The 16,738-nt window shown below is 38.4% G+C and overlaps 1 protein-coding gene across 1 annotated transcript in view; it reads right to left on the minus strand.

Moving 5' to 3' along the window:
• Positions 1-16,330, minus strand: part of Stk33 (serine/threonine kinase 33) — a 68,268-nt gene extending 51,938 nt beyond the window's left edge. The window contains exons 1-5 of the mRNA XM_051192651.1: positions 15,967-16,330; positions 15,058-15,168; positions 10,811-10,924; positions 8,573-8,677; positions 3,193-3,331 (exon numbers count right to left, since the gene is read on the minus strand). Of these exons, the coding sequence (XP_051048608.1) occupies positions 3,193-3,331; positions 8,573-8,677; positions 10,811-10,924; positions 15,058-15,168; positions 15,967-16,179 (682 nt within the window). The 5' untranslated portion in view covers positions 16,180-16,330. The remainder of the gene's footprint in view (positions 1-3,192; positions 3,332-8,572; positions 8,678-10,810; positions 10,925-15,057; positions 15,169-15,966) is intronic.
• Positions 16,331-16,738: the final 408 nt, after the last annotated feature.

The raw sequence follows: 16,738 nt of genomic DNA on the forward strand, positions 1-16,738 counted from the left end.
TTTGTTACAGAGTATGTGGTCGATTTTTGAGAAGGTTTCCATGAAGTGCTAAAAAGAAAATATATTCTTTTGTGTTTGGGTGGAATGTTCTATAGATGTCTGTTAAGTCCATTTGAGTTATACTATCTGATAGTTCCCTTATTTCTCTGTTAAGTGTCTGTCTGGCAGACCTGTCCAATGGTCTGTTGAAGAGTAGGGTGTTAAATTCTTCCACTATTTGTGTGGGGGGCTTGATTTGTGATTTAAGCTTTAGTAATGTTTCTTTTACAAATATAGAAGCTCTTGTGTTTAGGGCATAGATGTTCAGAATTGAGATTTCCTCTTGAGGATTTTTCCTGTGATGAATATGAAATGAACTTCTTTATCTTTTTTGATTCATTTTAGTTTGAAGTCTATTTTGATAGATATTAGGATATATACACAAACTTGTTTCTTAGGTCCATTTGATTGGAAAATATTTTCCCAACCCTTTACTCTGAGGTAATGTCTGTCTTTGAGTTTGAGGTATGTTTCTTGTATGCATCAGGAGGATGGATCCTGTTTTCATATCCAGTCTATTAGCCTGTGTCTTTTTATAGGTCAATTGAGACCATTTATACTAGTGGATATTAATGACCAGTGATTGCTAGTTCCTGTTATTTTTGTTTTTGTTGTTGGTGATGGCATTGTGTGTTCAGTTCCATTCTTTGGAATTTGCTGCTGTAGGCTTATTTATTGTCTGTGTTCTTGTGCATGCAGGTGACTTCTAGTACTTTCTAGAGGGCTAGGTTGTGGATAGGTATTGTTTAAATTTGGTTTTATCATGGAATATCTTGTTTTATCCATCAATGGAGATTAAAAGCTTTGCTGGGTAAAGTAGTCTGGGGTGGCATCCATGGTCCCTTAATGTCTACATAACCTCTGACCAGGGCCTTCTGGCTTTCAATGTTTCCATTGAGAAGTCAGGTGTAATTCTGATAGGTCTGCCTTTATATGTTACCTGGCCTTTCTCCTTTTCAGCTCTTAATATTCTTTCTTTATTCTGTATGTTTATTGTTTTGATTATTATGTGGTAAGGGAACTTTTTTCTTTCTTTCTTTCTTTTTTTTTTTTTTTTTTTTTTTTGTCCAATCTATTTGGTGTTCTGTAAGCCTCTTGTATTTTCATAGGCATGTCCTTCTTTAGGTTGGGAAAGTTTTCTTCTATGATTTTGTTGAATATATTTTTTGTGCCTTTGAATTGGACTTCTTCTCCTTCTTCTATTATTCTTAGGTTAGGTCTTCCATGGTGTCCCAGATTTCCATCATGTTTTGTGTTAAATTTAGTTGGATTTAAAATTTTTCTATTTCCTCTATTGTCTCTTCAATGCCTGAGATTCTTCCATCTCATATTCTGTTGTTTATACTTCAATTTGTGATTCTTAATCATTTACCCAGATTTTTCCATTCCATTTCCAGGATTCCCTCAATTTATGTTTTCTTTATTGCCTCTATTTCAGATTTCAAGACTTAAATCATGTTCTTCACTTCTTGATTGTTTTATCTTGGTGGCTTTTTTTTTCTTTAAGGGAATTTTTCATTTCCTCTTTAAGGGCCTCAATCATCCTCATAAATTTATTTTTAGGTCATTTTCTTCTACTTAATCTGTTCCGGTCTTGCTGTTGTAGCACTATTAGTTTCTAGTTGTATCATATTGCTCTTTATATTGTTGAGTGTGTTCTTACCTTGTATATGCATCTTTTCCTCTAAAAGGTATAGGTGGAGCTTGTACTTCAGGGGTCTCTCTTTCTCCAATTGGTATAGTTGGGAGCTGTGGCTCTGTTGTTCACTCCTGGCGTTGTTCACTCCTCTGCACAAGCAGAGCAGAGATTCTGGTGAATGCTCCTCCTGGTGGAAGTGGGCCTAAGAGGTGCAGGTGGGGCTACCATACTAATGGATGCTCCTCCCATTGGAGGTGTAGATGGGGTTGAGGATCCAGTGATTGATGTAGCATCAGGTTATCTCCAACTGAGAAATAACTGGGACACTTTCCCCGAGAAACTTCTTGTGATTATTTCTGGAAGCCACTGCTGAAAATTGCTGCTGTTATCTCATCAAGTTGATGCTCCTCATTCCTGGGGCTGAAGCTTGGACCTTCCTCTGACACTGCTCCTTGGTAGGCTTGTGGCTCCCTCTGACCCCCTCCAGGGCCTGTGGCTCAGGCCTCCCTCTGATGCTGCTTTTGTGTTGGTGGTTCAGTGATGTTTCTTCCAGGCTGGGATTCTGGCCTCCCACTAAAGCTGCTCCAGGCCTGAAGCTCAGGCCTCCCGCTGACCTCCAAATCATATCTTAATAAGTAACGTTACTACACATTTGTCAAAACCAATAGAACAAAAAATACCAACAATGTGTAACTCATTCCTTAAGGTGGGATGCCATGCTCAGTGGCAGTAGGACCACAATATAATCACAGTACATGAGCTAGCTTGTTAGAGCCCATTCACCAAGGTGGGATGCCATGCTCATTCTTAACACATGGGAGAGGGGCCTGACCCTGCCCAACCTATTGGGCCAGACTATGTTGACTCCTCATGGGAGCCCTTACCTGTAAGGATAAGTGGACTGGGGGTGGGGTAGTCCTGGACGTGAGGGGAGGTAAAGTAGGTGAGGAGTGGGAGAAGGGGTGGGAGGGAGAACTGTGGTTAGAATGTAAAATGAAATCAAAAAGTGAAAAAAAAAAGTACCAATAATGAATCCTAATGTAAACTACAGGGCTTAGGGGAACATAATGTGAACCACTCTGCACATGTGGCACCGAGGTGTACACTGTGAACTTCTGTTCCTTCTGTTTTAACCCAAACTGCTCTAAGACTGAAATGTACTATTTCATGGGGCTAGAACATGTACATTTCATTTTTAATGATATTAATATACAAATATTTTAGGAAAATTCACTTTATCTACTTTGATTTTGATGATATTAGCCACATTTTAAACTTCTAGAATAAGGATGGTCAGGACTGTTTGCTCTCCCATATAAAGTGTATTTATACACCTGTATTGTCACTAAAATGTCTATAAATACAATTAAATGGAAAAATATGGAAATGTACTTGTTATCCAATTACATTACCAAGTTCTACCAATGTGATTATGAGTCCTAAAGACCATCCAACTTAAATAACAGTGATGTCTTCATTTATGCAGATGGTGAGGTGCACAGTCCTCGTCTTACCTTTGTTATGAAGATATGCAATGGCTGATGCAAGACTTTGAATTATCAACCTTGTCTCATTCTCTGAGAAATGCCCTTTTTTATCCAGAACTTCTTTGAGTTCTCCATCCTCACAAAGCTCCATCACAAGGTACATTTGCTGACATTACAGATTTAAAAGTCAGAATATAAGAAAGTTACAAGGTTATGTGTTATACACCACAACTATGATCACAATATCACCTTATTCATGTAAAAATGTCTTACATGTTATATACAAGCTATTATACTGAATACAAGGGGAACAAGCCACATATACTGAATACAAGGGGAAATTCAACAGTTACAGTATCATGTGATATGCATAACAGTCCAACATGCTGTGGGGCTGTGGAAGAGGCTGCCTCTGCATAAAGAATACTCACCAAGAAGAATTAAGACTGAATGTGTGAGCAGTAATTTCTGGGCAGAAAAGGTGGAGAGAAATCAGGCAGATCTGATGGTCAATATATAAATCCCCTAGAGCCTGAACAAAACAGCTATTAAAATAACCCAGAGATCTCTGTTAACAGTACTGGGGGCTATAGGGTGGAAAAGAAGATAGCAAAGGGTGAAGCTAACAGTAAATGTTGGAACAAGTTTGCAAAGAGCCTTGAATAGCATGCTCAAGACTATGGATTCCCCAAGCCACATATGAAACAAGGCATTGGAGATGTTGAAGCCAGAGTCTTGAGGTAAAAGTTGTATGGTGTCAATTTTGCATTTCTAAGTCAACACTTCAACAGTAATGTATAGCAGAGCTCAGCAAAAATTTTTCTATAAAGACCAAACCCAAGAGTAACCATTATGGATCTCTGTGGACAACATGGTCTCTTTAATAATAGCATAACACAGCAACTGCCTTGAGATCAGCCATAAGCAACACAATGCTATATTTACAGACTCAGAAAACTGAGTTTGGTGAAACATTATTCTTTTACATTTTGTCATTTATTGGGAAATGTAGAGAACTTATCTCATGGGCCCTATAAAGGCAGGCAGCAAGAAAGACTGACTTCATAGGTTGCCTGTGTTAACAGGGGGACCTGTGAGACATGGGCTAAACACAAGAAAGGGGGCGATTTCTTGGTTTTACTGTTGTAATAAACTTTCCTGACAAGGGTAACTTAAAGGAGAAAGTGTATATTGTAGCTCACAGTTCAAGGTACAGTCTATTATGATGGGAAAGCCACTGACTGACTGGCCACAGCAGAAGTACAAGGTGGCTGACCACACTGTATCCAATCAAGAAACAGAGAAAAGTGAGTGCTAGTGCTCAGCTTACTTTCTCCTTTAATTGATTTAATTGTCTGTCTGTCTGTCTGTGTGTGTGTGTGTGTGCGTTCCTGTATGCCCCAGCATACCTTTAGAGATAAAGCACAACTCATAGGTTCTCTTCTATACTGTAGATCAAACTCACGTCAGTAGGCTTGGAAGCAAGAACCCTAGCCCACTGAACATTATCACTAGCCCCCACTTTCTCCTTTTTATTTGGTCTGGGACCCTCATAGGCATGACCAAAGGCTCACTTAATGTAAATAATACCTCACAAGTGTGCCCAGAGGTTTGTCTCCAAGATGGTTCTATACTCTATCAAGCTTATAATATTAACCATCACAGGAGAAAAGAAAAACACATGGAAATACCAAAGATGAGACAATGGAACTCAGTGACCAAGAAGCAAAGATGAAATGCCTCTCTGTGTCTGTCATTTCTTTATTAAGATGTATTTAGACATTCTACAGTAAGGCCACTTACTGAGTCAAAGATTTCTATTCAACTAAAAGGCAGACTTTTCCAAAGGCACGGCCATCAGACATAATTACCCTCCATGTTTCCATTCTAACATATATTCTAGAGTTTTGCTGTTCTGAAGATTGGGGGGGCGGTGTCTGATGCTGTTCTTGTAACAGCTGTTAATCCAACATCTACGTTGAGACAGTGTGATTAAAGCAGGGAGAGAGGTAAGTATCTTTCTTCCTAGAGCCACAATTCTGATTCAATGAATTTCGGGCTGCTTTATGATTTTGAAGTGTCTGAAACATCTGACAAATAAGCCTTTGAACTGGGCCATACTTTCGTCATTGACAGCACTACAGGATGGCTAGGAACATGGACTGGAAAGTGAACTATTTGGAAGGAAAAGTTGCATTAGCAGTAATTACAATATAAATTGATGCCAATTTATAAAATGCACAAGGGACTGGACAGATGTCTGTTGTGAAGAGCACTGTGAAGAGCACTGTTGTGAAGAAGACAGGTTCCATTCCCAGCACCCATATGACAGCTCACAGGCATCTGTAACTCCAGTTCCAAAGGAATCCATTGCCCTCTTCTGGACTCTGAGGGTGCTGCATGTGGGTGGTATACAGCCACATAAAATAAAATCTATTTTTAATGTTAAATGTGTGTTGATCAAAGTTATAATGATATAGTGTATTACTCAAGTCTTACAGTTCTTAGAAACAGTTGTGCATAACTACAGCACAGGTATGAAGAGTATCTATGGAATTAGGTGGCAGCACAGAGCCTACAGAGAGCAGCAGCAATGATGCAAGGGGATGAAGTTGCTCAAACTGCCAAGGTCAAGTGTGCAACCTACAGGAATATTCTTTGGAAAACTTGCAGGTCCAGGAGCCTTCATGAATTCAGGAGATGAGAGTCCAGAAAAGCCAAGACAATTAAAGTTACCAAGGAAGAATGTCAAAGTGGGGGAAATCTGTACATACACAGACAGAGAGGGGGAGAGAGGGGAAAGGGAGGGGGTGAGGAGAGAGAGAAAGAGAAGAGGGAGGAGAGAGAGATTCTTTCTCAAATCTTCAGCAGAGTATTAATCAGTATGTGCATTGTCCCCAAACTGGGAACTAACCATGTGGTAACCATGTGAAAGGCCAGAGAAGGGCAGTCACTGGTGCTCACGTGGGTCAGGAATGCTGTGTTCCCATTAGCCAGAGAAAGAAATCCCATAACTCATGTAACATTAGCGGGTATGAATACTCAGAGGCCACACCTCAGTAGAAGGGGACAACTAGCCCTACAGAGGACACTCTGTTGCCCCTCACAAAGGACAAATCAAGCCCCAATGGCACTGAACTGTCTCTACATGACTCACTATGTTATAAAACAAAGTCCAAGAATCATCACTAGAGCCAGAAGTGGTGGCACATGCCTGCAATCCCAGCCACTGGAAGCTGAGGCAGAAGACTCACTAATTTCAGGGTTATCTAGTAAGACCATATAATCTCTCCTAAAAATCTAGCACACAAAATGGTAATTTTTACAATATCTGGCATCTAATTAAAATTAGTTGACAACCAGGCTTGGTAGTATACACCTGAAATTCTTGCACTCAAATGCTGAGGAGGAAGGTTCACAAGTTCTAGGCCAGCCTGGTTATGTAAGAATTTCTGGACTACCCTGGCCTACATAGTCAGACCTTGTATTAAAAGACAAAAATAGGAAAATAAATATATAAGTAACAGGTGTACATAGTAAGAAAATATAACCCAGAATGAAGGAAGAAAGTCCCATCAAAACTGAACAATGATGTACACAATACAATTAGTAGGAAAAGGACTTTAGTTCTTATCACTATATACATGAAGTGTGGAAAAACTGAGTATGATAAGGTTAAATGTTGAATATACACATGAAGAAATTTGAATTTCCACTGGGTGAGATGGTAAAACAGTAGATGTTATAAAAAAAAAATTAGTGAATCTGAAGTCATGGTAAAATACAAATTACACAGATTGAACACAGAAAATGCTGGAAAATGAGCAAAATAGCAGTGTATCAGGTCATCTGGCATATATACCAAGTCCTTCAAAGTAGGGGAAGAAAATAGAAAAAAAATTACTAAAATTTTTCTAAATCAGATGAAAATCAAATTCACATACCCAAAAAAGTTCTATGAATCCCAAGAACAAGAAACATAAAGAGAACTTTATCAATAGTCATTGAAATCCAACTGCCTAAAACTAATGATAAAGAGGCTGGAAAGCTGGTTCTATGGTTAAGAGCACTTGTTACGATTGCAGAAGACTGGCTTCTATTTCTAGCATCCATGTGGTGCTATCCACCCCAGATCCAGACAAGCTGTAGCCCTCTTCTGACCTCCATGAGCACAAGGCAAGCAAAAAGGAAAACAGACATACATACAGACAAAAATTCATACACATAAATAATTTCTTTAAAGCTGATGACAAAGAAGAGAGTTGTTTAAAGAATATTTGGGGATAAAAGAAATCACAATTCAGGATGGAGGTATAGCTTGGTGGTAGAAGTAGGACATCACTTAACATGCACAAGGCCAGGGGTCTGACATTCAGGACCACCTAAAAGAAAAGAAGACAGCTTCGGTCCTGTTGCCAAGCACTTTCAGCTAATAAAGTGCAATGCATAACCCAAATTGATTATTAGTATGTAATTCTGAGTTTGGCAGAAAAAAATGAAGAACAATAGCTGACATCTGATGAGACTGATGCATTATGCCCACAGTCCCATTAATCTTTAATCCTTCAACAACCAGACGAGTCAGCACTTCACAGGTGAGACACTTACACAGGGAGAAGTTGAATAACTTGGCCATGTTCTCACAGCTAAAAAGTGGCAGAATCAGGATTTAAAGAAACAGACCATCTGTCCACATGCCTAACCACATAGAGTATTGCTTCCAGGTAGTGCAAATGATCCCAAGTTAACTGGAAAAGAAAAAACCCTACAGTTAAGATTAGAGAATGATAATATCTAGGAAAGAAAGGAGACAAAACACGCTGGAAAAGACAAAGATAAAAGAACTTGTTATTCCCTGTTTGGTTGGTATCTCTGGGAGGCCTGCTCTTTTCTGAAGGGAAACAAGAGGAGTGGATCTGGGAGAGAGGGGCAGGGCAACTGAGGGGAGGTGGGAACTGCACACTGGATATAATGGATGAGAGAATTTTTTAAAAGTATTTTCTACACCATGACAAGTAAACTTCTTCAATTTGATCATGTAGATAACCTTACCATATCCTGACAATAATCAAATGGTCTCTAGTAGAGAGAGTAAGAGCAAATGTAAAAGGATGCCATCTAGGAGGAAGCTCGACTCACTATTTGTTTTGCATGAAACTATTCTAATCTTAAACATTTGTTTCTAACATGTCACCCACAACATGTAACTAAAGACATCAATCTAATCATTGTGCACCTAATTATACAATCAATAATAAAAGTCCTTGAGAATGTTCCCATCAATCTCTGTTGACAGGCTTTGCCAAGGACATGAGCAACTGCACCCCAGAGGGCCACTTCGGAAAGGAATAATATTCATTTTGTGATAATAACAACCTTCAAACTGTAGCACCTGGGGGAACTTTACCTTAGGTGTCTCAAACACTTGCTCCAGATGGATGATGTGCTTGTGTTTGACACTCTTTAGGATGTTCACCTCCCGCTCAAGTAACTTCACTGCAGAGCTTCCAGCCTTAATCAACGAAGAAACAGATTGCATATGGCAATATCACTCCTTCTTTCTCAGTATGAAAGATAGGTATTTTACATCTTTTCCTACAGTTTTGAATAGTGTCTTTCTCAAATGATAACAAGCAGTTTATCCCATAATCAGATCAAATTATGCCCCTTCTTTCCCTTGTCCAATTTTAAGTTGTATTTCATTTGAATTCAATCAATCTCTTGAACTGTTTCTACAACTGCTAGCTACAACACGGCCTTTGACCCCTCAAAATTTTAATATGTCTTTTTAATATTCCCTTCAATTGCAGTGATCCTTTTGCATTAGCATAACAAAGACAAAATCATCTAGGGATATCAATCAGAGAGGGCTTCATAACAGAAAAGTTCTTTTCATGTCATGTTTTGATTTTGTTTATATGCATGATATACAGAATAAATAATATATTATACAATATATGCATATGACATATTATATTTTCATTCACACACACACTAGGCAATGGGATCTTGTTTTTATCCTTGTATATGTTACTTTCTAGTCTCTGATTAACTGAGGAGATAGAGAGACTAGCTTGCTTCAGACTAGCTCAACAGCTCCTGTGTGTCCTAATATCTAATCCTTACCATGCTTGGGACAAAGGGTAATATGAAGAGATCTTCAGGGAACTCATGGACGTCTTTCAGATGTATATAAGATTGTCTAATCATCTAGAAAAATTTAGGGTGTTCCCCTGATACTGAAATTGCCATTATCTTATAATAAATATTCTTGTTTTTAGTTATTGTCTTTCAATTCAAAAATATTCTTGAAAGAGATAACAAGGACCTATTTCTGCACACACCATTTTTAGACCCAATTTGGGAAAGTGTAATAGTTCTTAAAGAAACAGACTGATCATAAGGCAAACATTTTCTAGTTAAAAATTAACCTAGGGCCATTCCTGCTTCCAATTACCTTTCCTGTTGGACCTTCACTATCTTTGCATGAGAAGGATATGGACCACTCTGTTGCACCCCACCCAAGGAGGGTAAAAGCACATTTTAAGCTTAGCCTAGAGCTCAGAGAAATAGTGACCATGGGGAGTGAATTCCTGTGAAGAGCAGATATGGAAAGTTAGCACAATTTCTCCTGCTATTCATCTCAACTCTGTTCCTGTCTCTTTCCCCCAAATGGCTTGACCTGTATGGGCTAGAATCATATACTGTCCAGTTCCTGTGTTGACAGTATCGTTTTAGTTTGGTGCTTTAGTATACTGTACTCCCAATATCAGTATATCAGTATATGAGTAACAAATTCCTAAAGTTGCAAATACAATCCTCAGACTGAATCTTCAAGCCTAACTGGCAACAAAAAAGCAAAAAAACCCAGCATGTCAAGCAGCCCTGTGGCATGTACCACCTAGAGTTCAAAAGAATTGCAAAATATGCTAGGAAGGTGCTTAGTTGCTTTATTAAAGTTGATATGTCACCTCATTAAACTTGGAAATTTGCTACAATTACAAAAAAGTTACTATGTAAATTTTTATAGATCCAATACTTGTTACCATAAATCCAAGAAGAAAACACCATAACAGTATCATTTTGCTTCTTTATCCAAACAGAAGTTTTTAAAGTTGATAATGAGCTGATGTAAAGTTTGAAATCTTGGATTCTGCCTTAAGGAGAAGCTAAGTCCCCTGTCAACAAGTAACACAGAAGGAGTACAGCACATACACAAGTACATTAGACTAGATTGGAGGGGGGTTGACCAATAGTAAGGAAAGAAAATTAAAGGAGACAATAGAAGAAAGACATATCAAACAACTCAGGAGGGGCAACAGAATTTACTTCCAGTTGAGACATCCAGACTTACAGCCCTACACCTACATATACTGAGCACCAGTTCTGACTTCAAATTCACTTGTGAAGTTTACTTGTTTGGTTATACTGACTATATTGATGTTTTTGCATTTTCCAGACTGCACATGAGTGCAGGATCTAGGCCCTTCACAGGAGACTAGAGCAGTCCCCACATCTCTCCCGCAGTAAGTCCAGCCTAGGCCCTCAAGAAAATAAACAACTTGGGTTAGTGTGGAAAGCTGTACTGCCCACCCCTACTTTACCCTGGCACGTACACTGGGGATGCTGTACTGAGGAGCCTTACCTTCTCTTTATTCACTTTTTTAATTGCCCACTTAGCTCCTGTTTCCTTGTCTGTAGCTTCATTGACCATTCCGAAGCTCCCCTGTCCCAATATTCTTCCAAAGGTATAGAATTCCTGGAAACAAAACAAGAGTTGTTCTGTCTCTGTGGCATTCATCAGGCATTAAGAATAAACACATAATACTGAAAGATATCAGCCCAAGGGAGGAAGAATTCTGTTCTTGGGTAAGAGCAAATAGTGACATATGTATTTGCTTCAGTAGTATCAAATACTTCTTAACTAGCCACAGTCAAGTTTCAACAACTTTTAATAATTGTTTGCTTTTTGCAAGAAAACCACAAAAGTTCTAATGGTAAAATGTGGGAAAGTTAAAAAATATAGAAATTGATTTCTTTCAATCTACACATTATAGAATAATATTAATTTAAAAAAGGGACCTCAGACAGTGGAGCCAGGATGTATCCCTGGTGCACAAAAGGACCTTGTTAACACATCCCCCATGGAGGGATAACTGCCTTAACCTAGAGACAGGAGAGAAGCCCTAGTCCCTACTTCACATGACCTGTCAGACCTACTTGACCCCAACTGGATGGCATTCCCCTACATATGAAAGTGGGGTGGGGGATGGGAGGGGAGTGTGGTTAGGGTGCATGTGAGAGGGCAGAGAGGGTAAAAGGGAGGGAGGGAGAGAGGGAGGGAGGGGGAACTGGGATCAATACGTAAAATAATAAATTTAAAAAAATGCTGTGACTCAAAAATTTAAGTGCAAGGACAAGTTACTGGGGAAAAGGATTTCTATTTTTGTTTCCACAGAAAATGAAAAGCTATGGATTCCTTCCAGACTAATGTGGTTTGATCAAGCCAGACCGCCTGAAACAGAGTACCAGGTGATCCTACATTCAAAACAGCTGGACAAAGCAGCCTTGCAGACTACAGCCAGGATTTCTGAATCTTCTTGGAATCCCCCATGACAGTGCCCCTTACCAGCAGGAAGTAGTTTGGAAAGAATGACGCCCAAATTCCCTAATATTGTCTATAAATGTTTGTTTTCATTTAAATGAACTTGGTTATAATAAATAAATAAATAAAATATAAAAAAACAGTTCCTCATGTTATAGTGGCCCCCAACTATAAAATTATTTTGTTGCTACTTCATGACTAATTGTCCCACTGTTATGAATTGCAATATAAATATCTAATATGCAACTACTAAATGTGTTATGACTCACAGGTTAAGAACCATTGACCTAAACCAAGAATATTTTTGACTCACCATTTAACTTCTGTTTACAAAAAGAGAATGGACTGGTTTGGCCAACAGCAGAGTTCTGGTTTATAGTGCAAAATAAAAACCACATAACTCACTACATTTTCATTTCTTGAGGACTGGCAGGAGTCAGATTCTGTGATGCAAATCATCTGCAGAGTCCTGGTGAATTTCTGAAGTCATCACACACAGGGACTAACAAATGGGGTTGGATTGCCAAACCTCCCTAGAGATTCCACTCTGTACGGCCCCTTCACCTGCCCTGTCAGTATATGAGTGCTCACACTCCATTTTGTTTTTATTTCTTACTTGCTTTTCTAGAACACTGAATGCCCCGTGAAGGGTTTCCCCACTGAGCTGCACCACGGAGACTGTCCCTTTATTTTTATTCTCAGCTTGACTGGTCCTCAAATACTACTACCATTCCTTGCTTATTCTGGTTCATTTTTAATTCTAAGATGGCTGCTCATGGAACTATTCCTTTTGTGTCTTTTGAAAGCCTCACCCCTTCTTCCCCGATACCATGTAATAGCATAGTAATGAGAATAGAAGTCAGAAAGCTTAGGAAATTGATTACAAAAACAAAGACATTTAAATTTCATTACATTTATATGCAGCTCCCATCTATGCTTTATATATTATATCTCTCTTTAATAAAATAGTCATTTACCTGGATTTTCCCCCTCAGGACAAATTCATCTTTTTTTTTTCTTTTTTTCCAAAAATTCCCCCTAAAACATATTTTTCTCTCTCTCTAAACATACAGAACCATAATTTGGATAGAGTATTGTAACACTGATGTAAGTAGAGTGTTTAAAGTAGAGAATATCCAATTATATTTATAATTTGAGCTTTTCTTCAACTAACTGCCTGATACATCATCCCCAAAATTACAAAAATAAAAAGGAAATGACTTATGGGCTCTACTAATTTTAAAGGGATGGGACACAAAATGGTATTTTAGAGAGGTTTGTATTGATACAAGAAATTGTAATAGTATAAAATACAGTCCCTTGGTAAACATGGGTCTCTGTGGAGGTGTTTATGTCTAGAAAGATGCTCACCAAAAAATGAAGGATAGCTATGGGCAAAATCATAAACAACTAATTATAGCTTTGCTCATTATTCTCTCCCAAATAGTCAAAGTATTTACAATGAGCCTGTCCATGTTAACAGGGAAAGAAGCCTAAATTTCAACTATCTTACTAAAGGTTACTTCTCTAAAGTGTATGTAAATTTAAATATTATATAATTTAATGAAGAAAATAGGGTAAAATGAAGTAAAGGAAATTGGTCATCTCTAACTCACACTAAAAGTGAACACATTTTGCTTTTAGAAAGGTTCTTATGGCTTAGAAAGGTTCTTATGGCTAAATTTAAAACTTGGTAAATTTATATATTGCTTTAAGTACAGGACTTTTATTTCAGAAAAGGCTTACACTGTCCAAGTCAAAATGTTTCGGGTTTTCCTAATAATTTCAAATAAATTAACAAAACCATTTTTAAAGTTACATAATATGAATGCAATATTTCTTATAATTATTTTTTCATAGTTCCTTTAATCATATTTTAAATCATGTTTATATATTTAATCATGTTTTAATTTTCAAGTAGCTATATTTTTTCTCTTTTTCTGATTTTGTTCTTGGGTGTAACATGTTTACATGTGTGGATGTGCATGTACATGTGTTCAAGAGTGGGTGGAGGGCAAAGGTCAATCCCAGGTATCTTTTTCGATCATTCTCCACCTTAATTTTTGAGACAAGGCTCTCACTGAACCTGGCAGTCAGTTAGTTCCAATCTTTCTGTCTGTCTCCTCTTCTCCAGCACTGGAACTACAGGTGCCACTGTACCCTACTTTCTACACAGGTGCCAGGAATCCAAATTCTAATTCTCATGCTTGCCCTGCATTTCCTTTAGAAAACTCCAATGTACTTAAGATTTTTACTGCAGTCTTTACTTCCTTTCCTCAGAGGCTGTTTTCAGTTGTCTCTGGTCTGCCAGAGCCATTGGCTTTGAGGAAGAAAGTTTCTGCTATATCTTTATCCTTGGAGTCATCCATCACTTCTGGCTCTTGCAATCCTCTGCCTCCTCTTGCACATAAATCCCTGAATCATAAGGGAGGAGTCTAATGAAGCCATCACATTTAGAACTAAGTATCTGAGCACAATGTCCAGTCATGGGTCTCTGCGTTAATTCCTGTCTATTGCAAGGAGCTTTCCTGATGAGGGCTGAGCAAGATACTGGTCTATGGGTATAACATTATGTCATTTGAATTATCTTATTGCTATGTTCCTTTAGCAGAATAATAGTGTTAGGTTTTCCTATGGGAACTCTTAGGTTCACATGTGAACTCACAGAGACTGTGTCAACACTCATAAGACTTGCACAGGTTCATGACATAGAGGCCCCAGAACTGAGAGGGAGAAGTGAGTGTAGAGTCTATCCCCAACCAAGAAGCTGTTTGCAGTTGATACCTGCTGGTAAAGAGACAGTTTCTCCAAACAAGCATCGCTGAGAATATTAACCACAATCCAGGACAGGTCTCATGCCCAGGAGTACTTGGCCAACACAAAATGGACTCAGTGTTTTTCTTTGTTTTGGTGTGTGTGTGTGTGTGTGTGTGTGTGTGTGTGTGTGTGTGTGTGTGTGTGTATGTGTACTTTTCATATCTGGGGGGGCATTTTTGTCTTTTGACCTTCTACTTGTTTATTTGTGGTTTTGTGTTTTGGTTGGGAGTTTATTGATTTTGAGAGAGAGATAGAGATAGAGAGAGAGAGAGAGAAGATCAAGTTGGGTGGGTAAGAGGTGGGGAGGTTCCAGGAGGAGTTGAGGGAGAGTAAAACATGGATCAAAATATATTGTGAAAGAAAATTTAATTGAAATAGTAAATTCTGTTAAAAAGATGAAAGATAAAAAGAGAATTCTAGAAAGAAGAAAGCTGACCATCTCTAAGAGCTGTAGCTTGCTCTCTGCATACCTCGATGTCGGCCCCGTTCTCCATCCTTATGTGCAGGACTTTTCCCTCTGTGACAGTGCCCCGACCCCACTGTTGCTGAGAGGTTTTTCTCTCCACGTTTGTTCTTGTGGACTAAGACCAAAAAAGAATTATGAGAAATGACTCTTAAGATGTAACATTATTATTAATGATGAACTCTAAGTGGGATCAGCCTTAATGTGTGCCATAGTATTTACTGTATACAAGAGTTTACTGTCTTTTTCAAACCCAGAGTGCAGGGCAAGTCATTGGCACATTAGGCTAAAGAAGACCTTCAGGTGAGGGTGCAAAGGTCTAAAGGTTCCGGTGAAGAATGAATGCCTGACTTTCCTTAAACTTCCTGTTCCTTGTCACCAAAAACTGTGCTAGATTAACTTCAGCCTTCCACTGTGATCTTCATACCGATGAATACAGCCAACTCAGTTTGATTGGAAGACCTACATTATTTGAAAATCATGTGAACAATCTTGCAAAGTATATTTTATACTCTAGATAGATAACTAGAACTTCATTTTTAGATAATGAAGCCACAGCCACACTCTAACCTTTGTCATAAACCTCGCTGTATCAGTTGAAGAAAACTACCAAAAAGCCCTATTTGGTTAAATTTGAATAAGAAGATTTTTTTTTTCTGTATAAAAAGCTTTTAAGAGCTAGAATAATAATGTTAATTGTTTGGTATCCTGAGAAATAATTTTGACAGTGACTGAAAGTATCATAAAACAAATAACTAACCAACTTTGCACATCTCTGCTGTGGAAAGCAAACAGTTCTCTAAGGACTGTAAGAAGCCACTGAAATAGCCAGCAAGGGCAGGAGGACAGGGAGAAGCCTGGGGATGAGAAGGAAGAAAGGGCTGTCAATGCATGTTGTAGAATATCCCATATTTACCAGATCTTTCATAGAAGGTTCTCTGCTGGCATTTCTTTCTTTTTTTCTTTCCTGTGAAGTAAAATTCTCTGCACTACCAATACTTGATGTCTGTGACATTTCCACCACCAGAACTGGAGAGTTGACCCCTGAGCACAAGCAAAACCGATCGTCCTCCGAAGACGCACAGTGGGGGCACTTTTTAGGAATTTCATCCAAGCCATGGTCAGCCATTTGCTTAAACGTATAACAAAAATAACTTCAAAGAGAAGCTTCCACTTTGTGAAAGAGAAAACCAGGTCAAAGGGGACGTGATGGATTGCTGGTAAAAAATGACAACTTCCGGTTGGTGAGGTCCTTGGGCTAATGAGGCACTACGCTTCACGTATAAGAGCTGTGGGCAGAAAAAAAAAAAAAAAAAAAAAAAAAAAAAAAAACAACATTTAACAAACTCCTATCACCTTCCTGCCAATCACAGCAAAGCCAGCAACCAGAACCTAAACATTCCACCAAGAAAAGTTCATATTTAAAAGAAAATTGGACCATACCATGGTTACAACCAGTAACAATAAGGCTAGCTTAGTATTCCTTAAGGTGAACTATGGTTTCAAAAATCTTAAAATATTGATTTGGAACATATTGCTGTGGTTCAATGATTTAAAGCTTTAGCCTACAAGCTAATGGTCTCAGAGCAAATATCTCTTACACACTTCACTAAAAGAAGGAATAATTTGATTTCCTAAAGCTATATAGTTGTAAAAGTTCAAAGGCAATATTAAAAGTACCCTCACTT

Source organism: Phodopus roborovskii, unplaced genomic scaffold, assembly GCF_943737965.1.
Source record: "Phodopus roborovskii unplaced genomic scaffold, PHOROB, whole genome shotgun sequence".
In the NCBI taxonomy this organism is placed as follows: domain Eukaryota; kingdom Metazoa; phylum Chordata; class Mammalia; order Rodentia; family Cricetidae; genus Phodopus; species Phodopus roborovskii.